The sequence below is a fragment of the Nyctibius grandis genome, chromosome 6 (genome assembly GCF_013368605.1).
Source record: "Nyctibius grandis isolate bNycGra1 chromosome 6, bNycGra1.pri, whole genome shotgun sequence".
Taxonomy (NCBI): domain Eukaryota; kingdom Metazoa; phylum Chordata; class Aves; order Nyctibiiformes; family Nyctibiidae; genus Nyctibius; species Nyctibius grandis.
In genome coordinates, this window is record NC_090663.1 from 27,772,834 (window position 1) to 27,790,875 (window position 18,042).

The 18,042-nt window shown below is 41.8% G+C and overlaps 1 protein-coding gene across 11 annotated transcripts in view; it reads right to left on the reverse strand.

Annotated features, from left to right (window-relative positions):
* Window positions 1-571: 571 nt before the first annotated feature.
* Window positions 572-18,042, reverse strand: part of APBB2 (amyloid beta precursor protein binding family B member 2) — a 215,238-nt gene continuing 197,767 nt past the window's right edge. For 9 of the 11 annotated variants that reach the window (XM_068402953.1, XM_068402950.1, XM_068402956.1 and 6 more), the window contains 6 exons: window positions 10,679-10,793; window positions 8,050-8,137; window positions 6,899-6,982; window positions 6,264-6,379; window positions 5,305-5,484; window positions 572-4,685 (listed from right to left, as the gene is read on the reverse strand). In XM_068402953.1, coding sequence (XP_068259054.1) covers window positions 4,518-4,685; window positions 5,305-5,484; window positions 6,264-6,379; window positions 6,899-6,982; window positions 8,050-8,137; window positions 10,679-10,793 — 751 coding nt within the window. In that variant the 3' untranslated portion in view covers window positions 572-4,517. The remainder of the gene's footprint in view (window positions 4,686-5,304; window positions 5,485-6,263; window positions 6,380-6,898; window positions 6,983-8,049; window positions 8,138-10,678; window positions 10,794-18,042) is intronic. The other 2 variants (XM_068402954.1, XM_068402957.1) reach the window with 1 other exon arrangement.

Here is an 18,042-nt window from a genome sequence, read left to right on the forward strand (position 1 = left end):
GAGAACTGAACTCTTATTTTTTAAATAAAAATCTGTATCATTACTTCTAAAAGAACATATATTTGTCTGATGACAGAATTTCTGGGCTACTTATGTAATACACATCATGATGTCCCACAATCGGCCTAATCTTGCTTTCAGGAGTTTGTGTCTTTGAAGTGTAACGGAGGCTAAACCAATTCAAATCTTGGTGTCTTACCAAGAATATCAAAGAGCTGGTAGTGAAGATTTTGATTCTGCAGGTCAGCAGCTTGCTTTGTATGCACCGAACATCACATGGTGGCAGCATCTGCGACTGACTTCAGACGGCTTGTAGGTAGCAGCCTGTATGCTCAAACACGTGATTATTTTTTACAGTAAAACTGTATATTCCGTAACTAATTTTCTTTAATCCAGTTACCTATTCGTAATTTTCAACCAGAAATTGTTGATTCAGCTTTCCAGATACAAGTGTCCATTGTACTGCTGTTGCCTCTAAATCCCCCGTATGGTTTTCCCTCCCCTCAACCACAATTTGGATAAAAAGAATTAATTTCCCAGTTTCATGGACCAGTAACAGGTGAGACAATCATTTTATGCAGCTAAATTTATTCTCAGAACAGATTACATTTAAGTGTGGAGAAGTGGTCAACAGCAGGAAAATTGTCCTTTTCAATGTCAGTCAGGTGCTTTATGTAAGACTGAGCTCTGCTAATAAACAGGGGGTGTGTTTCCTTCTTTCTTACTGCTGTGAAAATAAATGAGACCTGCTTTTGCTGACTGCACAGCACAAGTTTTAGCAATGTATTACTTAACCTGCCCAAGAGGGGAGTAATGGGGTTAATGGTAATGCTGAAAGGCTGAGCCCATATTAGCTGTTGAAATAAGAAAGTTCTCTTTTCCATGGGTGATTTACTAACAATTTTAGATCCTAGTTAAATTATCTATGAAATGCTTGATAAAATTAAAAGAAAAGGGATGTAGAACTCTTAGTGACGCAGAACTGGCGTAAGCTATTGGATACTCCACAGCTTTTCTTCCTCTGTCATGAAAGGGCGTGTTGTTCCAACAGGTACAGGTGACTCTGCACACGAAGTACATCACTAAAAACTCATTTCCCCGTGAATGGATTCTGTGCCCTTCCACACAGTTTTTGTTACTCCTGTTTAACGACCCTGTAGGAGGCCTCCGTAGCCTTGTACGTCCCATGCCCCCTTGCTCCCCTTCAAATGAAACAGTAAGTGGCTTAAATAAAACCTACAGCCAGCACTGCAGATTTCAAAAGAAAGGCTTTTATCTCTTAGTCCTTGACTCTGAATATACATCTCCTTGCTTCTGCAAGGGAGCATAATAATGACAGGACTGACGTGTGATACTTACCTCTAACTTACTACTTGCATTGAAAAGATTAAGAAATTAGCTTTGCTTTACATGATTTTTCTACAGACTTCGATAAAAATGTGACTACAAATAATTACAAACCCTGCCTTTTTTTAGGCAACCTATAGTATACAGAGTGGAGAATGTTACAAGAGCACGTCCAGTAAAGACAATACATCAACATAATAATGCAGGATATTTCAGTAAAAATAGAATAAATAAAATAAAAATATTTTAAGCTGTATTTAACAGGTTAATTTAAAATATGGCATCAGACATACAAGGCATAGTGAACATGGCTGCCTGCCTACAGAATCACTAGGTATTACAAAAAAAATGCATAGGTAACCGAACGGTCGCTGTAACGTCAACTAAAACAGTGGCAGTTGCTCAAACACACATACCCCATACATACTTTTTTGGCAATGGTAAAAAGAGTGTCTTAACATTGTTTAACAAAAGATAACTGGCTTCGCAGTATTAGGCTCTGATGCTGCAAACACCTGGGTGTATATTTAATCTTTTGGAGAATAAGGTGCTCTACTGAAGCAAAAAGGCCACATATAGTCAGACCATTAAGCGCACTACTTAAATATTTGCAAAATCAACAACATTTTGTTAAAAGACACAAAACTCTTAAAACATGTATTGGCAAGTGACCTACGGCTTTTCAAACACCCTTCCGTCTTCTCCTCAGCCCTCCCTGCAATTGCACGCTCTGCTAGTGAAAGCTAACTAGATGTTCATAGCCTTGACAACACATATGGAGAACCACCTTTACGCTGCTGTTCGCCAAGTGTTGGTTTAGTTTAAAGAGAGTCCGGATCTCTCTTGAGGAGAATCAGCACTGTGCAGATGCAACTACAAAATTTAACTATACTGTTTAAAATTCACTGTTGTAGAACAGTTGCAAATCCCAAATCCTGGCGTTTCCAGCTAGAACTTTAAAGACACTGTCAAAGTATTTTCTGTAATTTAAAATAAAATAAAGTCAAAGTTTGAATCACTAGCGTGATGACAAAGAAGGAAACTTTTCTCTCTCAACTTCACGATCCTACCTAAGGGTACACATTGTTAGCCACCACAATTTGATGGCAGTCATGATAGGAAGTGAGTTTTCACACTGCTCCTAGCAGGCGTCACGGGGATCAATACTAGAAACTAAACAAGCATGTATGCAAGCCTGCCATCTCCATGCTTTGCGATCAGGCTTTATGGTCACTTTAAACCCTTGCTACTGCTAAAAGGGTTTGTGTCCCCTCACCTCGGCTACGCGTTCTCCCTGCCTACTTGGCGTAAGCAACTTCTCCAGCTGTACAAGCAACAGAGCTGGTGCAAAGGAGGTGGCAGGGATGTGAGGCTTGGGAGGGGAAACAATTGCTGCAGTGCCTGGGGTGCAGAATCGCGGTCATAAAGAGATTTGCCATCGGTGGAGGATCAGCTCTTCAGTGGGTGTTCCAGAGAGCTAAATTTAATTAACAACAGTTGCACAGCGAGCCTTCACCTAACACTTGCTCATGCATCAGGCTTAGTTTAGTTTAATGATTTTTCTGCATTCTTCAATGCAGAAACTTCTTGAATCATCATTCTTTTCCCCTTGTGTTCCTAAGCTGCTTTGCCCAGGTGTTGCCATTAATTTCTTTAAAGAAGGAAATAAAAAGAGAATAGTTTGTTTATACCAGTCTCTGGCAGAGTAAAATAAAAAGTGAGTTCTTGTAATAACAACCTTGACAATGTTCTTTTAAAATTGCAGTATGACCAGATTTGCAGACTTGGGAGACAGTTACAGTTTGGAACATATCTATAAATGGAGGCAAAACATTTTTAATGCTAGTTAAAAATACCTTTCATGTTCCATTTCCAATATTTGTACCAATCTGCAGGTCTAGACAGAAGCTGGAAAAGGGAGAGACTCAAGATGCATAACTGCATTTGAAAATTAGCTGGAGGTACAGTTTTAAGGGGCAATACTGGGCTGATACTGTCAGGATCTGCAGTTGTGTGTAGATCAAAGCAATTAGATGAAGCCTTTGGAGCAAAAGCATTGAAATCAAAATTGTACCACCTGAAGCACTATCCTTTTAGAAAACAAGTCTCTTCTTCTTTTGTCACAAGAGCGTTAAAAGAAATTTCACGGAATTTTGTAAATAACGAGAAACATGATTGTTCTTTTTGTGGCATGTGAAGTATTCAGCAACAAACACTGAGGTGAAGGGGGAACTGTGCAACCAGATGCTAAATTGAACACTTCATCAGATGGATAAGGTAGGGAACGTTTTAGTCTTGGCAAGATTTTAAGACAGTAGAATTACTGACTAGTTCTTTCTTACTCCTGATTGGTATGAGCCCTGCATGAAACAAATGGTATTTTTGATGAATTAATGACAGATTTAGGAGAATAAATTTAACAGCCAACAGGTACATTTGTATAAAGCTGAAAAGCTTCAGTGGATCACCCTGTGACTCAATTACTGAAAACACTTCTGCATTTTTCAGCATTGGTTTGGTATTAAACATGATTCTTCTCTAAGACCATAATGTATAACCAGGAGATTAAATGATGACACTACGATTCAAAAGCATGTCATGGAGATGTTAAAGTGGCTGCTAGACCAATGCTGACAAACAATTTAAAACTAACAGGTGTAGTTCTGTAAAAAATAAAACTTGGTATTTAATCTACAGTAATTGAATGGGAGCTAATACTTGGTACCTACTCCAGTGTTGAAAACAGAGCCAAGTGCTATAGAATTTAAGATTGGGTGGTGACAAATCCAGCTCAAGACGGTGAAACTATCAACTCGGGCATCGTTCACTCCAAGGACTTCAGTGTGAGTTCACTGGGAGGGACGTGGCCATATTCTTTTTTTTGTGTGAGTTTAGGTAATGTTCATGTATTTACAGTCACACAGACCTTCCATTGCTCATGATGTAACTCACCGACAGCAAAAAAATTATTCATGCTTCTTTTCATATCACACGATGGTGGCAAGAATGAGAGAACATGCTTGTCTAACATTGTTTCGATAAGGGTAAATTCTCAGAAGACAAAGCATCAGCAATTTGAAATGGAAGGCCAGACATCGTCAGTTCATTTTCCTTAGTGTAGCTTCTGTTATCTTCAGTTAAATATTAGGAGAATCTTCTCTCTTATGCAGCTATGGCATCTCAGTGACCGGGCGTTTCTGTTTCAAAGTGTCAATGAGGGACAGCACTCCTCTTTTTACGTTAGTTGTAACTCTTCTAGTCACTGAGTCCGCAGGAGGTGGGGGCGGTCGAACTTTCTGTGAGGGAGGTCTGGCTACTAAGCACTTCTGATACCGTAACTGCAACAAAGCAAAAGCATTCTGCAATCCTTACTGTATCCAGTACTTTCACAGAGCATTTTAAATACACTTCTAATACCTTCTCATGAAATATAGTCAAATCTCCATTTTTGCTGTGACAGACAGCCGAGCTGAAGTTAATGCGACACTGGTCTGTCAATCTGTGAGCAGAAACTGTTCATTAGCACATGACAGATACTAAATCGTACAAACAGCCCTTTGAAAACTGAAAAATAAGTTTTCTGGGTTCAACTATTCTTGAACAAGGATTATTTTCACTACATTGTCACTGGGTTGTATAACACAGCTCTGAGCAAAATGTTTTTCCAGCATTAGATAACTTGTGTAGTGAAACAAAAGATTTCTAACTTAACACAGATGTTGCAGAGATCAGGAGGGAAGATGATTAAAGGGGCATTGTTCACTAAATTGACATTTCAAACTTAAAAATGTTTGGGTTTTAATTGATTAAATATATCAGAATCCCAACTCCTATTTTTATCTGTTCTTTCTATTTCTGTCTTGAAATTAATACGATTGCAAATTTGGAAAGACAATTATTTATGGAGGTAGTGAAAAATTGAAGGGCTATTAGGTGCCTTTGAAGAAGGTCACTTACCATACAAGCAGCCTGAACAGCTTCCGATACATTGCCTGCATTTGGTTCACACCAAAACACGTGGCACTCAAAATGCTGGTTTCCTGTGTCCCTAATGAAGGCGAATGTGTGAATGTCCTTCCCTACTCCCATGAAGGACAGGAACCGCACACGACACTCCACCATGATTTCCTCTTCGTTCTGGTTATGAATCGAATGATTGATCATTACTATTGGATATTCTGTGGAACTTCACTTTCAATTTTAAGTTGATTAAATGGGGCAGGGGCAGGCACTGGTAGTATTGTGGAATTCCTTTTCATCTGGCTGCATATACCCAGTGTGCTCCGTCCTGGGCTGGATTTCCCAATTTCCCCTTCTAGGCTATCACCAGAAGACCAAGGCTTTCAGCGTGAGCACTGAGCATATTGTGCATTTCAAGTCCTGCTTGTTTTGTGAAGAAACAAAACAACACGGCTATCATGACTCCAAAACACGCTCCCCTGTCACTGGTATGTAGAGATGTTGGTTTAGTACCTCATCAACAGACAAATAAAAGGCATTCTTTGAAAGTTTAATTGTATTAATCCCTACAGAAAATCCTCTACAAAAGGACAGTGATGTGAAACACAGATTTTAATATTACTCTTGGCTTCCATACCAAGAATAAGGTAAATACAGTTTAGAATTTAGGATTGCTACTTAGGGCTTAACCTACAACATTTTAGGCTCAAAATTCCTAGAAAGGATAACACTGGGTTTAAGTATCTGATGAATACTTATAATAATTTCTATTTCTGAGGACATGTTTGAAATGGTAAATAAAGCTGAAGATGATACAAGCCCTGGGAAGAAATAAAATGCAAAACAAGCAAATGAATTCTAGTACAAATGAACTCTTTCTACCAGCGTTTCTGTGTTCCTGGTTTTCATCACTCATACTATGTTAAATGTGTTCTAAACAAGACAGTCTTCCTTACTCTTTCATTGATGACAGTGACAGTAGCATCAGCAACATTCATGGTAACTGGCATCCAGTCGTCTTTGCTAGAGGAAGCCATTAGGCTTTCAATGGCACTGTTCAGAGTATCCATTCCTAAAACAGAAGAAAATGCGATACGAAAAAGAAATACATTAACAGAAGTAGACAATAACAAAATATTTGTTTTCACAGAGTAGTACAGAAAACAGATTGTTTTGGACTCCTTATTAAAATGAATTTGATGATGGAAGGAAGGGTTGTGAAGTTGGTTTTGTTCATCTGCAAAAACAAAACAGGTGCCTCTGGCTTAGAAAAAACAGGACAGCATCTTGTTTAGCTGCTGCACCATTTCAGTTCTCTAGGGCCCTTCTCATTAGTAGCAGAGCTCACATTCCGTAGAAAGCCGTAGAAAGAAACTCCACCTTCTTGGCAGTTCCCAAAATACTCTGGTTGCAAAACACATGTTCAGATGAGGCCCTGAATACTAGATGTCTTCAGGCCTGACCGTATGACTGAAGTACCAGAGTGGCTACCCTTTGAAAATCATGCACTTAATGCTTGGCTAGCAGAGTGCAGCCCCTAGAGTTTATGCAAGGTCCTTTGGAAGTCACTTACATAGTAAGTGTTACATACCCACAGGTTTAGCTACAGGTAGCATGCCCAGGTACTGGACGTGGAACTTCTGTACCAGTTCTGTCTTTGGTGTTGGGAAATCTACTGCATGGGAACAAAAATCAATTTCTGTTTACAAGCATTCACAGCAGGGAAACCCACTTTCATTTCATCAATAACATAAAATAGTTTACCCAATAATTGTCCTCTGAAGGTATTGTATTGATTAAAATAAATTTTTACTCCCCCTGATAAGAACAATGCTCAATCATTTCCAAAGGAATTAGGGAGAACTTTGCATCACCTGATTCTTGATCTATGCTAAGAATAAGGTCACATTATATTGCTGTCATATTAAAAACAAGAAAATATAGATGAATACAGACATACAGACCTAAGTTTCACTGCAAAACTATGTAAAACTAGAATCTATTTTCAATACCATCCCTGTTAATATGTTAAACACAGTCTACGAGTAATCAATAACTACTGTCTGAGCAGACAATTACACAGGTTGATGTATGGATTAGGAATAAGATATTCAGTAGAAACTGGTGGATCCATAAGCATGTAATTTCCTGTAAAGCTAATACAAAGTATGTTTGTGCTCCTAGAATACTTTCAAAATAGCAACTATTAATCTATGACTAATAAAGAATTGCAAAGGGAACTTTCTTTTACCATGCAGTAAAAGCGTGCAAAAGACCCTTAAGTTTGATGACAACCCACTTGTACCCCTTCCCTTGGAAGGTGCTAGAGCGGATGCTGAAACCTAGGAGGAGTCCTCCTACAGCTCCTCTCTGGAGCATATTCTGTTTTTAAGGAAGATTTGGCCAATTTGTGCAGTCTCAAGTCAGGAGATATTTTGACGTGAAAAGCACAATATGTGCAAGTAGCCACAAATAAGTAAGACTCTGCAACGTTTCTATTTCAAAATGAAAGAGGAAATGCACCAGTTGACATAACTGAGCAGACTCCATTACTGCCAACACAACAGATAAAAATATTTAATTTAATGCAGTAGGAGGTTACAGTCAGATACAGTAATTAAAGACAGGATTACACTCCTGACCTCTCCACTCAACATACTCCATTTTTGGTCAAAAGCAGCATCAGAAATGAAACTACCTAAAAAGGACCACCCTAAGGATATTAGCTGTAACATACGGTACCTTGCAGAGGAACATCAAGGGTGACATTTGTCCTTTCTTGCAATGAGCTGCAAGCCATAGCTTTAGCATTCTTCCGTTCGGCCATAATCTGAAGAAGATAGTGATAATACAGCATTTAAAAAAAATATATAGTACAATAGCAACTACAAGTATAAATTTATTCTTGTTACAACCCAAGTTTCTGAAATCTGAAATAAGTCAGAAGCTACATGACTAAACAAGTTATTCTTTTTAAATAACTTTTAATTTTCCTCCAGTTTATTCACCATTCCTTAACTACATAAAGAACTTAGCATTGTCCAAGCATAGATGAAAGATGGAGGATGAAAAAAAGGTCTAGCCATTTTTATCAACAGCAAAATTGCAGTGAGGAATAATACAGCAAGAAATATAAATATTTAACACACAGAGTGTTCATTATTCATGTTCCTCTCTGATCTATCTTCTGCTGTGTATCATTTTTTCCTCTATTTTTATGTTTCTTCTGGAGTTAAAAATGTCATGCAAAAGGCAACCTGTTCCTCCCCAAAAATGTATAATATTAGCAAAAGAGGGGAAAAAATCCCACTTGAAAATAACCACTTTGGATGATTATTCCCTACAAATATATGACTGAGAAGTGACCCAGGGAAGCTAACAGAGGTTTTCCAAAGGTCATATATGAAGCATTGCTATCTGCTTCTTTATGCTATGACTGTTGCAATTAAGTTATAATAACAAGTGTTCCAGCAGATGACACTTGGTCTGAAGATGCTTTTAGCAAATTTCTCCCATTTTTTTTTTTTTAGGTTTTACATTTTGAAAGTATTTTCTCTTACAGGGACACATGATAATATCCACCCCCCCCTCCCCTGCCCCGACGATGAAAAATGCTATAGCTTAGGAAGAAGGCGTGACTCAGCAAAGAGGTCCAGTGTGTCAGTTAGCACATGCCGAGTGCTTCCCTGAATCAGGATTATGTCTATTGCTGAATTACACGGAACATGCTCTACTTAACAACACTATCCTGTTTTATTCTGTGTTACTATTAGCTACGGTTTTAAATGCTCAGTTGCTCTCTTAATCAAAATTAACGCCAGGAGTTTCATGTCATAGTTACATATATGACAGTTCTACTGCCTTTTCAATACCCCTGCATATAGCTACCGTGACATTTACTTGATGTTAACCTTACTAGATAAAAGCAGCTGTGGTAGAGCCTGTATAGCATATTTTCCCCTGCTAGACTTGCCAGAAACATCTGTGAGAATTGAGAGTTGGAGGAGAAAGAGGAGGAACATACCAGGTCTAGGCTTCTCCACTCAGCCACTACAGCAATCCCCAGTGTCAAACTTCACCAAGCACAGCCTGCAGCTCCCTGGCCAACCTGAGCAGCTCCCTGAGCCCTGCCACCTGCATGTCCTCAGGCACCCAAGCCCGGACAGAACTGTCAGGCTTTGCACAGGGCTACCTTCTGCCACTGCCTCAGGCAAAACTCTGCTGCCCAGAAGGTTCTAGTAAGGCACACTGTGTAAAACTTCACATTGTTTGTGTGAAATATCACAAGTTCAATAGCCATGTCCGCAGTGTTGCAAAAATAAAAAATTTTTAGACTACACAACTATCTACAGAGGGGAATTTGACATCACTGACTCTGTTCACTAGTGTGAAGACAAAATGTGAAAAGCAAATGACAGGCATACAGTAAATCAGGAGAATTTTAAAACCTGAAGGTTTCCTAACTAGCTTTTCTAGAAGAACTGTGACTCATGAGGAGGGGCAAGTTACACAGGGATAACTGAAGAGGTTATTCATCCCCACGGCCCACTTTTCCTGTGGTGCAAACTGACATGTTTTAAGGAAAACCAAAATGAGCAGTGTAGTATTTTTTAAAAGGGGGATGCAGCCTCAAATCCACCATAGCTCAATAAAAGAATAAATGACTTTCAAGTAGATTGGTTTAACTGCCTCTCTATAAAGCATTTCAATCAGATTTGCCTGCTGTAAAGGATGTCCTGCCTTGCTACCACTGCATGAAATGACCGTACAGAGGACACTCATGAACTGATCATGCAAGAAAACCGCAATGAATAACCAGGGAATGGTGGCAAATCTGTAAGGTAAAAGGACTGAAAAGAACAGTCCTCTCCAGTATTACAGACAACGCTACCACGAGCAGGAACTAAGATCCTTTCGTATTTGTAACTAGAGTAGCTTAAACCTCCTCTTCTCCCTGATTTATTTTTTCAAGTGGGCAGAGTAACATTAGCAACTATTGTTCTGTCTGTCCTGCAGGATAATACCATTCAAACAAGGTCTGATTTATTTACGGAGTTAACATCACCATTTATTATTAACTGAAGCTGCGTGTTCATTTTCCATTTTGAAACCACAGCTTCTTTATTATTCAAGAAAACCTTCAGTCTCTATACACACTTGTCAAATCAAAAGCACGTCATCCTCCTCAAATCTAAATGCTCACTCTCCCGTTACTCCCATCCGTTCGCGTCCTTTCCTTTACAAATTCTTTACACTGTTTCCCATTGCCAGTGATATAAACTAAACTACCACTGAGTATGATTGCTCGTTGTATGTATTAGACTCAGGGACCTCTAAACAGACGAAAGCAGCCGAGTTTAAATCCACTTGCCTTTGAGCAGATTTCGTGTAAACTTGTGGCGATGGCTTTTGCAGGTGTGTCACATCGGAACACATGACATTTCAGAATTCTTGTGTCTTTGTCTCTTGCCACATAAGCGAAATCTCTGTGTAAGCAAAATAAATTGACACATTAGAAACAAGCAAAATGAACTAAGGCATTAGAAGCAGTAGTATCTCCAAACCAGCAAGTCCTGCTTCAGTTTAACAGCGGTGTGTCTCAGCTGTCAAAGACTAAAAAACATGCCTTAGACAAAGCAGATCTACAAATGTAATAAATCCATGAAACGTATCTAAAGTTCAGTGCTTAATCCAGACAATTAAAGAGCTCATTACAGTTTCCTAAGCCCGGCAACTTTCTGAACTTACAACCTGTAATTCCAACTGCAATTGGAAATACATGGGAAAATCTATGCAAATATTTTCTTGAAGATGAAGTCGGGAGAGAATTACAGATTAAGCCAGAAAACACATGCAGCTCTTAAATGCTAAAAAATCTGAGAAACAGCATACAAGATTCTAGTTAGAGAAAAATTGTATTTCAAAGGACTGTAAAAGTGTTTAAAATATGCAGATAGTAATTAGGGATCTGGTTGCATAAGGGAGATGTGAACCTGCTGAGCTTTGCTTACGCTAATTGGCCTAAATTTATGACCTTATTTTTTCAAAAGTTAAATAAAGCTGCCCTACAAAAGAGATTTTTGCACTGTACAGGCTAGTCACCATGGCATAGCATAGCTTTCCAGCATGGAAAATGGAAGTGCCAGGGTTACGTTTATTTGTTCTCAGGCTGTTCAAGAGCTGGAGCTCTTCAGAATAAGTCGAAGTGGTATCCTGAGTCAGGAAGGAGCCTGGCTTTGCCTGGTTGCCATCCTTGCTATACCAGACTCTCTGCTCCCTGGTCTTGCACCTCTGCTTTTTCATGTCCTCTGAGCAACCACAACCCAGTCCTACTTTGTGACTCTCCTACTATATCCAGATTTCTTTGGGACTTTGCATCCCTAGCAGAGCTATGCTGAGTAGCTAACAAGAATTAGACCAGATAAGTGAGGCTGGAGCTCCCAACAGCCTCTTACACCTGAAGTCTCAGTGCTTCTCCTCTTTACATGTAACTAATTGCCAGCAAGACCCCAACTGATGAAGAGATGGGGGGGATATTCTAGGTGGACAAAAACCCATATTGTCCCTCCCCTCCTCAACCACAGGTTTTATATACAGGAATATTTCAGTTTATACTAAAGTCTGTAAATATCCTGAGCAGGGTTTAACATAGCATGGATTGGCAATTTCTTTGCTCATTGTAGATGCCCAGTGAATTGAAGAATTTTGCACTGAAGTTATCCAGGGAGAACTGAAGACTGTGGCTGATAGATAGTTGGACTTCTAGCTCTGTAGGAGATATGAACGTTGTCCTGCAGTTAAGTACCTTATCTGTATTTAATTTAGCAGCACTAGATTTTGTCATTAATGAGCCCTTGCAATGAAAGGGGCAGCTGCCCACAGCCTGGGCTGCTCACTGACAGGCACAGGTTTTTCCTCCATTTAATTGCTTTGCAACCTGAAGCCTGAGGAATAATACTTTTTTTAAAAAAAAAAAAACAACAAACACAGACCAAAACCAAACTGTTGGAAGCTGAGATTTAGAAACAATTCCACACGACAGAACCATGCAGAAACACAGTGAAGCTGGAGGGCCCCCTCCATCTCACTGCATCCCAACACGCAATGGCACGCATTAGGGCATGGCAGAGAGGCAGGAGGCAGCGGGGCAGCACGAGGAGCATGTTGCCACCTGAACCCTTCCTGCACGGGGGACGCAGCCCGCGGGCTGCAGTACTGTCCTGCCAGCATGTGCTACGCAGGCACCCTGGGGAAGGACAGTGTTTCACCCAATTGCTCGTGACTGGCAGGAAAAATCACAAAGCAATAATCCAGGAAGGTGCTGCCTATTACAGAAGATGTTCAGAGGTTTTCCAGCTCCAGCCTGACGCCCAAGCACCTCGGCCATAATCTGCAAGAGTCTTTTGGCACATTGTTCCCTTTTGCTGCACCGCAAGTTCACGGAGGTGCTGAGCTCCAGCTGGAATCTTACTCCTGGGAAAAAGCTGATGCTTTTTGCGTTCTGTACATGTGCCAATCCTTGCTTTAGAAGGGCTTCCTCCTAGCTTAATATTTCAAAAGCAAATAGAAGACTCCTAGCTGGACTCATAGTAATAAGACTAAGAGGAGGGGGTATGGCTCAGCTATGGCTTACAAAAAATTAGCAGCTATGGGGAAAAAAATGAAACCAAGTGCCACATAAAAGACCTTTGAGATTTTTGCCTTTTGATGCTCCTGAAAGATCTGCACAGTGGGTATTTGGAAATGCTGAGGCCCACAGAAGTCCCACATACAATATCCTGAGTTCTGAAGAGACCTTGACAGGTTCAAGAGCAGTAAGTGAGGAATTTCCAGACATCCTAAGCATTTGGGATTCTTGTTTTCTATGTGTTTGGCTTTAGCTGCCATTTTTTAAATGCCCTAAGTTTCAGGCTTCACATTTTTGAGTCCAAATACCTTCCCTTACAAATATTTTAACTGCAATAAGACGCGGATTTGCTACCATAACTTCATTAAGGTTTCCCCCCCTTTACATGCAAGAAAAACTTGCTGGCAGTGACCATCGCTACAGGGCAGCAAAGATGCATAAACAGCAGCAGACTGCTGCGCACACATTACTGGATCAAGGTCTGTTCTTTTGGAGTGCAGACATAACAGCTGAAACCTGTGTCCGCATTAACTTAGAATACCATTGAAAGCCATCTATGTGACCATTACATGGCTATTTATTACCATTTACAAGCATTTACCTCAAATCAATACGATTCCTTCAAGGACTTGTACACAAGTGATTTATGCATCCTTTACAAGATGATCCTATGAAGAGCATCCTGTGTTGTTTTGCCAAGTTGCCTGGACTGCGCAAGAGCCTATTTGAATAAATACAAATCTGCACAGCCCCAGGAGCACTGTACAATACCAGGATTTCTAATTGTAAGGCCACCACCTTCAAGGAGTTGCACAAACACAGAAGATAACCTGTCCCTTCTGTTAGCCATACAGCATGCTATTAGAACCTAGAACCTTCTTTTATCGTTAATAAAAACTAAGATGGGACCAAGCCACCAAAGCAAGTTATTGGGGCTTGGAGGACACAACACATTGCCAGCAAAACCCATTTGTAACAGCCCAAGAAATTGCGGTCCAACCTTTGATCAGTAGCTCTGACAATGCCCTAGCACACCACAAGTGCCCCAATAAGCTACGGTGCTTTGCTGTAGGAGACCACGCCAGGCAAGGCACCTCCACTGCACTGCCAAGTCCCTGACGCAAGGACAACTCCTGAGGCCACATTAAATCTCACCCTCCAGAGAGTTTACCTGAGAACCAAGCTCAACTGCAAGAATTTACAGCCTTAAGGGAACCTGTAAGATAATATTAAATGTGTTTAGTCAGCATGTTATCTCCCAGTGGAGGTAGGACTCAAAGGACTGCAGAGATAAAAATAAGCCAAACAATTAAAACTTTAAGCTAAATACTGAATACTGTCAGGATCAAAGATTTTGGTCATAAAGGAAAACAACTCATAATTATGCCCTTTAAGTGGGAAACCCCTTAGATGAGAATATTTTCAACAGCATTTTAAAGGCAGAGAGGTGGACTGGGGGCAGCCTGCTGAGTCTCATTTCTCTCACAAGCATAAATTTACTTTTCTGATCAAAGGAGACCAACATGGAGGGCAGTGCTGACATTTAACGAGCTCACGTGCTTTTCGGTACAAACACTTCTCTGTTCCTGGAAGGCTAATGACAGCCAAATGAACGAGCCACCACACAGAGCCCGGCTCAATAACCTCTCTGAATGGTAAGACCTGTGGTAAGGGCAGAGAGAAGGAGTCTGATGAGTGTTATGGATGCAGTATCTGTAATAGGATGCTCCAGGTGACAAGGGGGCTCAGCTGCTACTTCAGTCCTGCCACAGAAGTGCCTGCAACCCTGTTGTCCCTGCAAGAGGAGGATGACAACTGTCCTGACGAGACAGACTTGCTTTGCACTTGCCAAAGAGCAGATCCTACCCACAAAGATGTTATTTTTAGTCAAAATGCAACGTGTTGATTTTCTGACAGAGCTGGTAGTGACCCTACATATAGGCCACCTAATGCTCTACTCCATGGACTGCTGCAGGACTTTTTTTGAGATTGGAAGAGACCTTTAAAGGTCATCTAGTCCAATCCCCCTGCAATGAGCAGGGACATCTTCAACTAGATCAGGTTGCTCAGAGCCCCATCCAACCTGACCTTGAGTGTTCCCAGGGATGGGGCATCTACCACCTCTCTGGGCAGCCTGTTCCAGTGTTTCACCACCCTCATTATAAAAAGTTTCTTCCTTATATCTAGTCTAAATCTACCTCTTTTAGTTTAAAACCATTACCCCTTGGCCCATCGCTGCAGGCCTTACTAAAAAGTCTGTCCTCTTTTTTCTTATAAGCCCTCTTTAAGTATTGAAAGGCCGCTATAAGGTCTCCCCAGAGCCTTCCCTTTTCCAGGCTGAACAACCCCAATTCTCTCAGCCTATCTTCCTAGGAGAGGTGCTCCAACACTCTGATCATTTTTTGTGGCCTGCTCCAACAGGTCCATGTCTTTCCTGTGCTGAGTACTCCAGAGCTGCAGGTGGGGTCTCACCAGAACGGAGCAGAGGGGCAGAATCGCCTCCCTCGACCTGCTGGCCACACTTCTTTTGGTGCAGCCCGGGATACAGTTGGCCTTCTGGGCTGCGAGCACACATTGCTGGCTCATGTCCAGCTTTTCATCCACCAGTACCCCTAAGTCCTTCTTCACAGCGCTGCTCTCGATCCCTTCATCCCCCATCCTGTATTGATACTGGGGGTTCTTCTTGAAGAAATGTTGATGCCTCTACTGTTTGCAGCAAGTCTCCAGCCTGTGGCCATGTCTTGTCTTTGTCCTGTGGAATTCCACTCACATTGAGTCACCTTGAAGAAGTGCCAGAAATCACAGAATCACAGAATCAATCAGGTTGGAAGAGACCTCAGGGATCATCGAGTCCAACCGTTGCCCTTACACCACCCTGTCAACTAGACCATGGCACTAAGTGCCATGTCCAGTCTTTTCTTAAACACAGCCAGAGATGGTGACTCCACCACCTCCCTGGGCAGCCCATTCCAATGTCTAATGACCCTTTCTGAAAAGAAATTCTTCCTAATGTCCAACCTGAACCTCCCCTGGCGAAGCTTGAGGCTGTGTCCTCTTGTCCTATCGCTAGTTGCCCAGAAGAAGAGGCCAACTCCCACTTCACTACAACCTCCCTTCAGGTAGTTGTAGACGGCAATAAGGTCACCTCTGAGCCTCCTCTTCTCCAGGCTAAACAACCCCAGCTCCCTCAGCCGTTCCTTGTAGGTCAGACCCTCCAGACCCTTCACCAGCTTGGTCACCCTCCTCTGGACTCGCTCCAACACCTCAACATCTTTCTTGAAGTGCGGGGCCCAGAACTGGACACAGTACTCAAGGTGCGGCCTCACCAGGGCCGAGTAGAGAGGGACGATCACTTCCCTAGACCGGCTGGCTACACTATTCCTAATAGAGGCCAGGATGCCATTGGCCTTCTTGGCCACCTGGGCACACTGCTGGCTCATGTTTAGCCGGCTGTCGATCAGCACCCCCAGGTCCTTTTCCACCGGGCCGCTTTCTAACTGCTCTTCCCCCAGCCTGTAGCACTGCATGGGGTTGTTGTGGCCCAAGTGTAAGACCCAGCACTTGTTCTTGTTGAACCTCATGCCGTTGGTCTCGGCCAATCTATCTAACCTGTCCAGATCCCTCTGTAGGGCCTTCCTACCCTCCAGCAGATCAACATTCCCATCCAGCTTGGTGTCATCTGCAAATGCCACTTCCTGCCTTCCGGGGTGTTGATGGGTGCCAGGAAAGCACTGCCAGGGGCACCTGGTCCACAGCTTGGCTCAGCAAACACTGCCTCAGTACTGTAGTGGGGCACATAACGCTTCCGTTGAGCCTCTCTTGGCGCTTGGTCCTGCAGCTTCTGTAAATATTTCTGTGCGTAACTATGCATTCATAAACAAGGCTGTATAGCACAATTACTGGAGAAAATGAAACACCAGCTAGTACATCAGTTAAAACTACTGAGAGCTAATAAAGTCCTCACAGTGGTGTTTCAGACTCACACACCAGGGCTTCACTTTAAGTACCTGAACAGCTTGAACAAAGTAAATCAGCTAATTACATACGTGGATTGTGAATATGCATAAACCTTTAGACGATCAGGGCCTGCATCTGTACATCTGCTGAGACAGAGGAGGATACCTGAGTTCTTCAAAACCTGTGGTACTGCATCGCACGCAACCCTGCCAACACCATCTGTTTTCAAATCACCAATCAAAATTAGCACACAAACCGTCCTTCTCCCGTCTGACAGTGCACAAACAATACTACTGATTTCATTAATTCATGAAGTCACCTAGATGCCCATGCGCTCGCACGAGCAGTCCGACATGGCAGCCCAGTAGCCAGGACCTGGAGATGGTGGTACAGGCTGGTGGCAGTTGGCTCCTCCAACGCCAGTGGGAGCCTTGCAGCCTCGCTTCAGGCATTTCTACGTGTTGGGAAAACAAAACTGTGCTCCATGCTCCCTCTTGGAAAGGAAAGGTATAGCTTTGGGGGTTCCAGAGTATTTCCTCCCTGCAGTATCAATAACAAAGTAAAACTTGGGAAAAGTTTTGTGTTTCCCTAAGCAGGCCCAGAAGGCACCAGCTTCTTGTTTGTCCAAAGCCTTGAATACCAAATAAGCCAGAAGACTGCTCTCTGATTCTTCTTTCACTTTGGATCCCTCCTGGGTTGCTTCATCTGTAAGCCTTCATTCAACTGCAGCTCACGTGAAGCTGATGAACATTTAAGTGAGATTTATGTGCAACAGGCCCCTTTGATAATGAAGAAGTGCTGAGTAACATGTTTGCAATAGAAATTTATGGAAAAGGGCAAATGCCTTCTCTTACCATTCTCCTGTCTTTACAGCTTACTGGGAAAACAAGGGGGGAAAAAAAAGTCAAAAGCCCTTAAAAAGGCCCTGGCTGGATACAGAGCTAGCCTAGGGTTAATAGATCACACCTCATTCAGCTGGAGTCTCCTCTGTCTCAACAGGGTGTGTGTGCACAGGGAATCTGTGGGATTTGAATCGCAGCTCCTGGTAAAATTCCCTTCCATGTCAGTGGGGAGAACAGCAAGGTGTTTAGTGGGAGAATGATGAATTTTGCTGCAGAAAAAAAGCTGTATATTCTTAAAACTTTAAAACA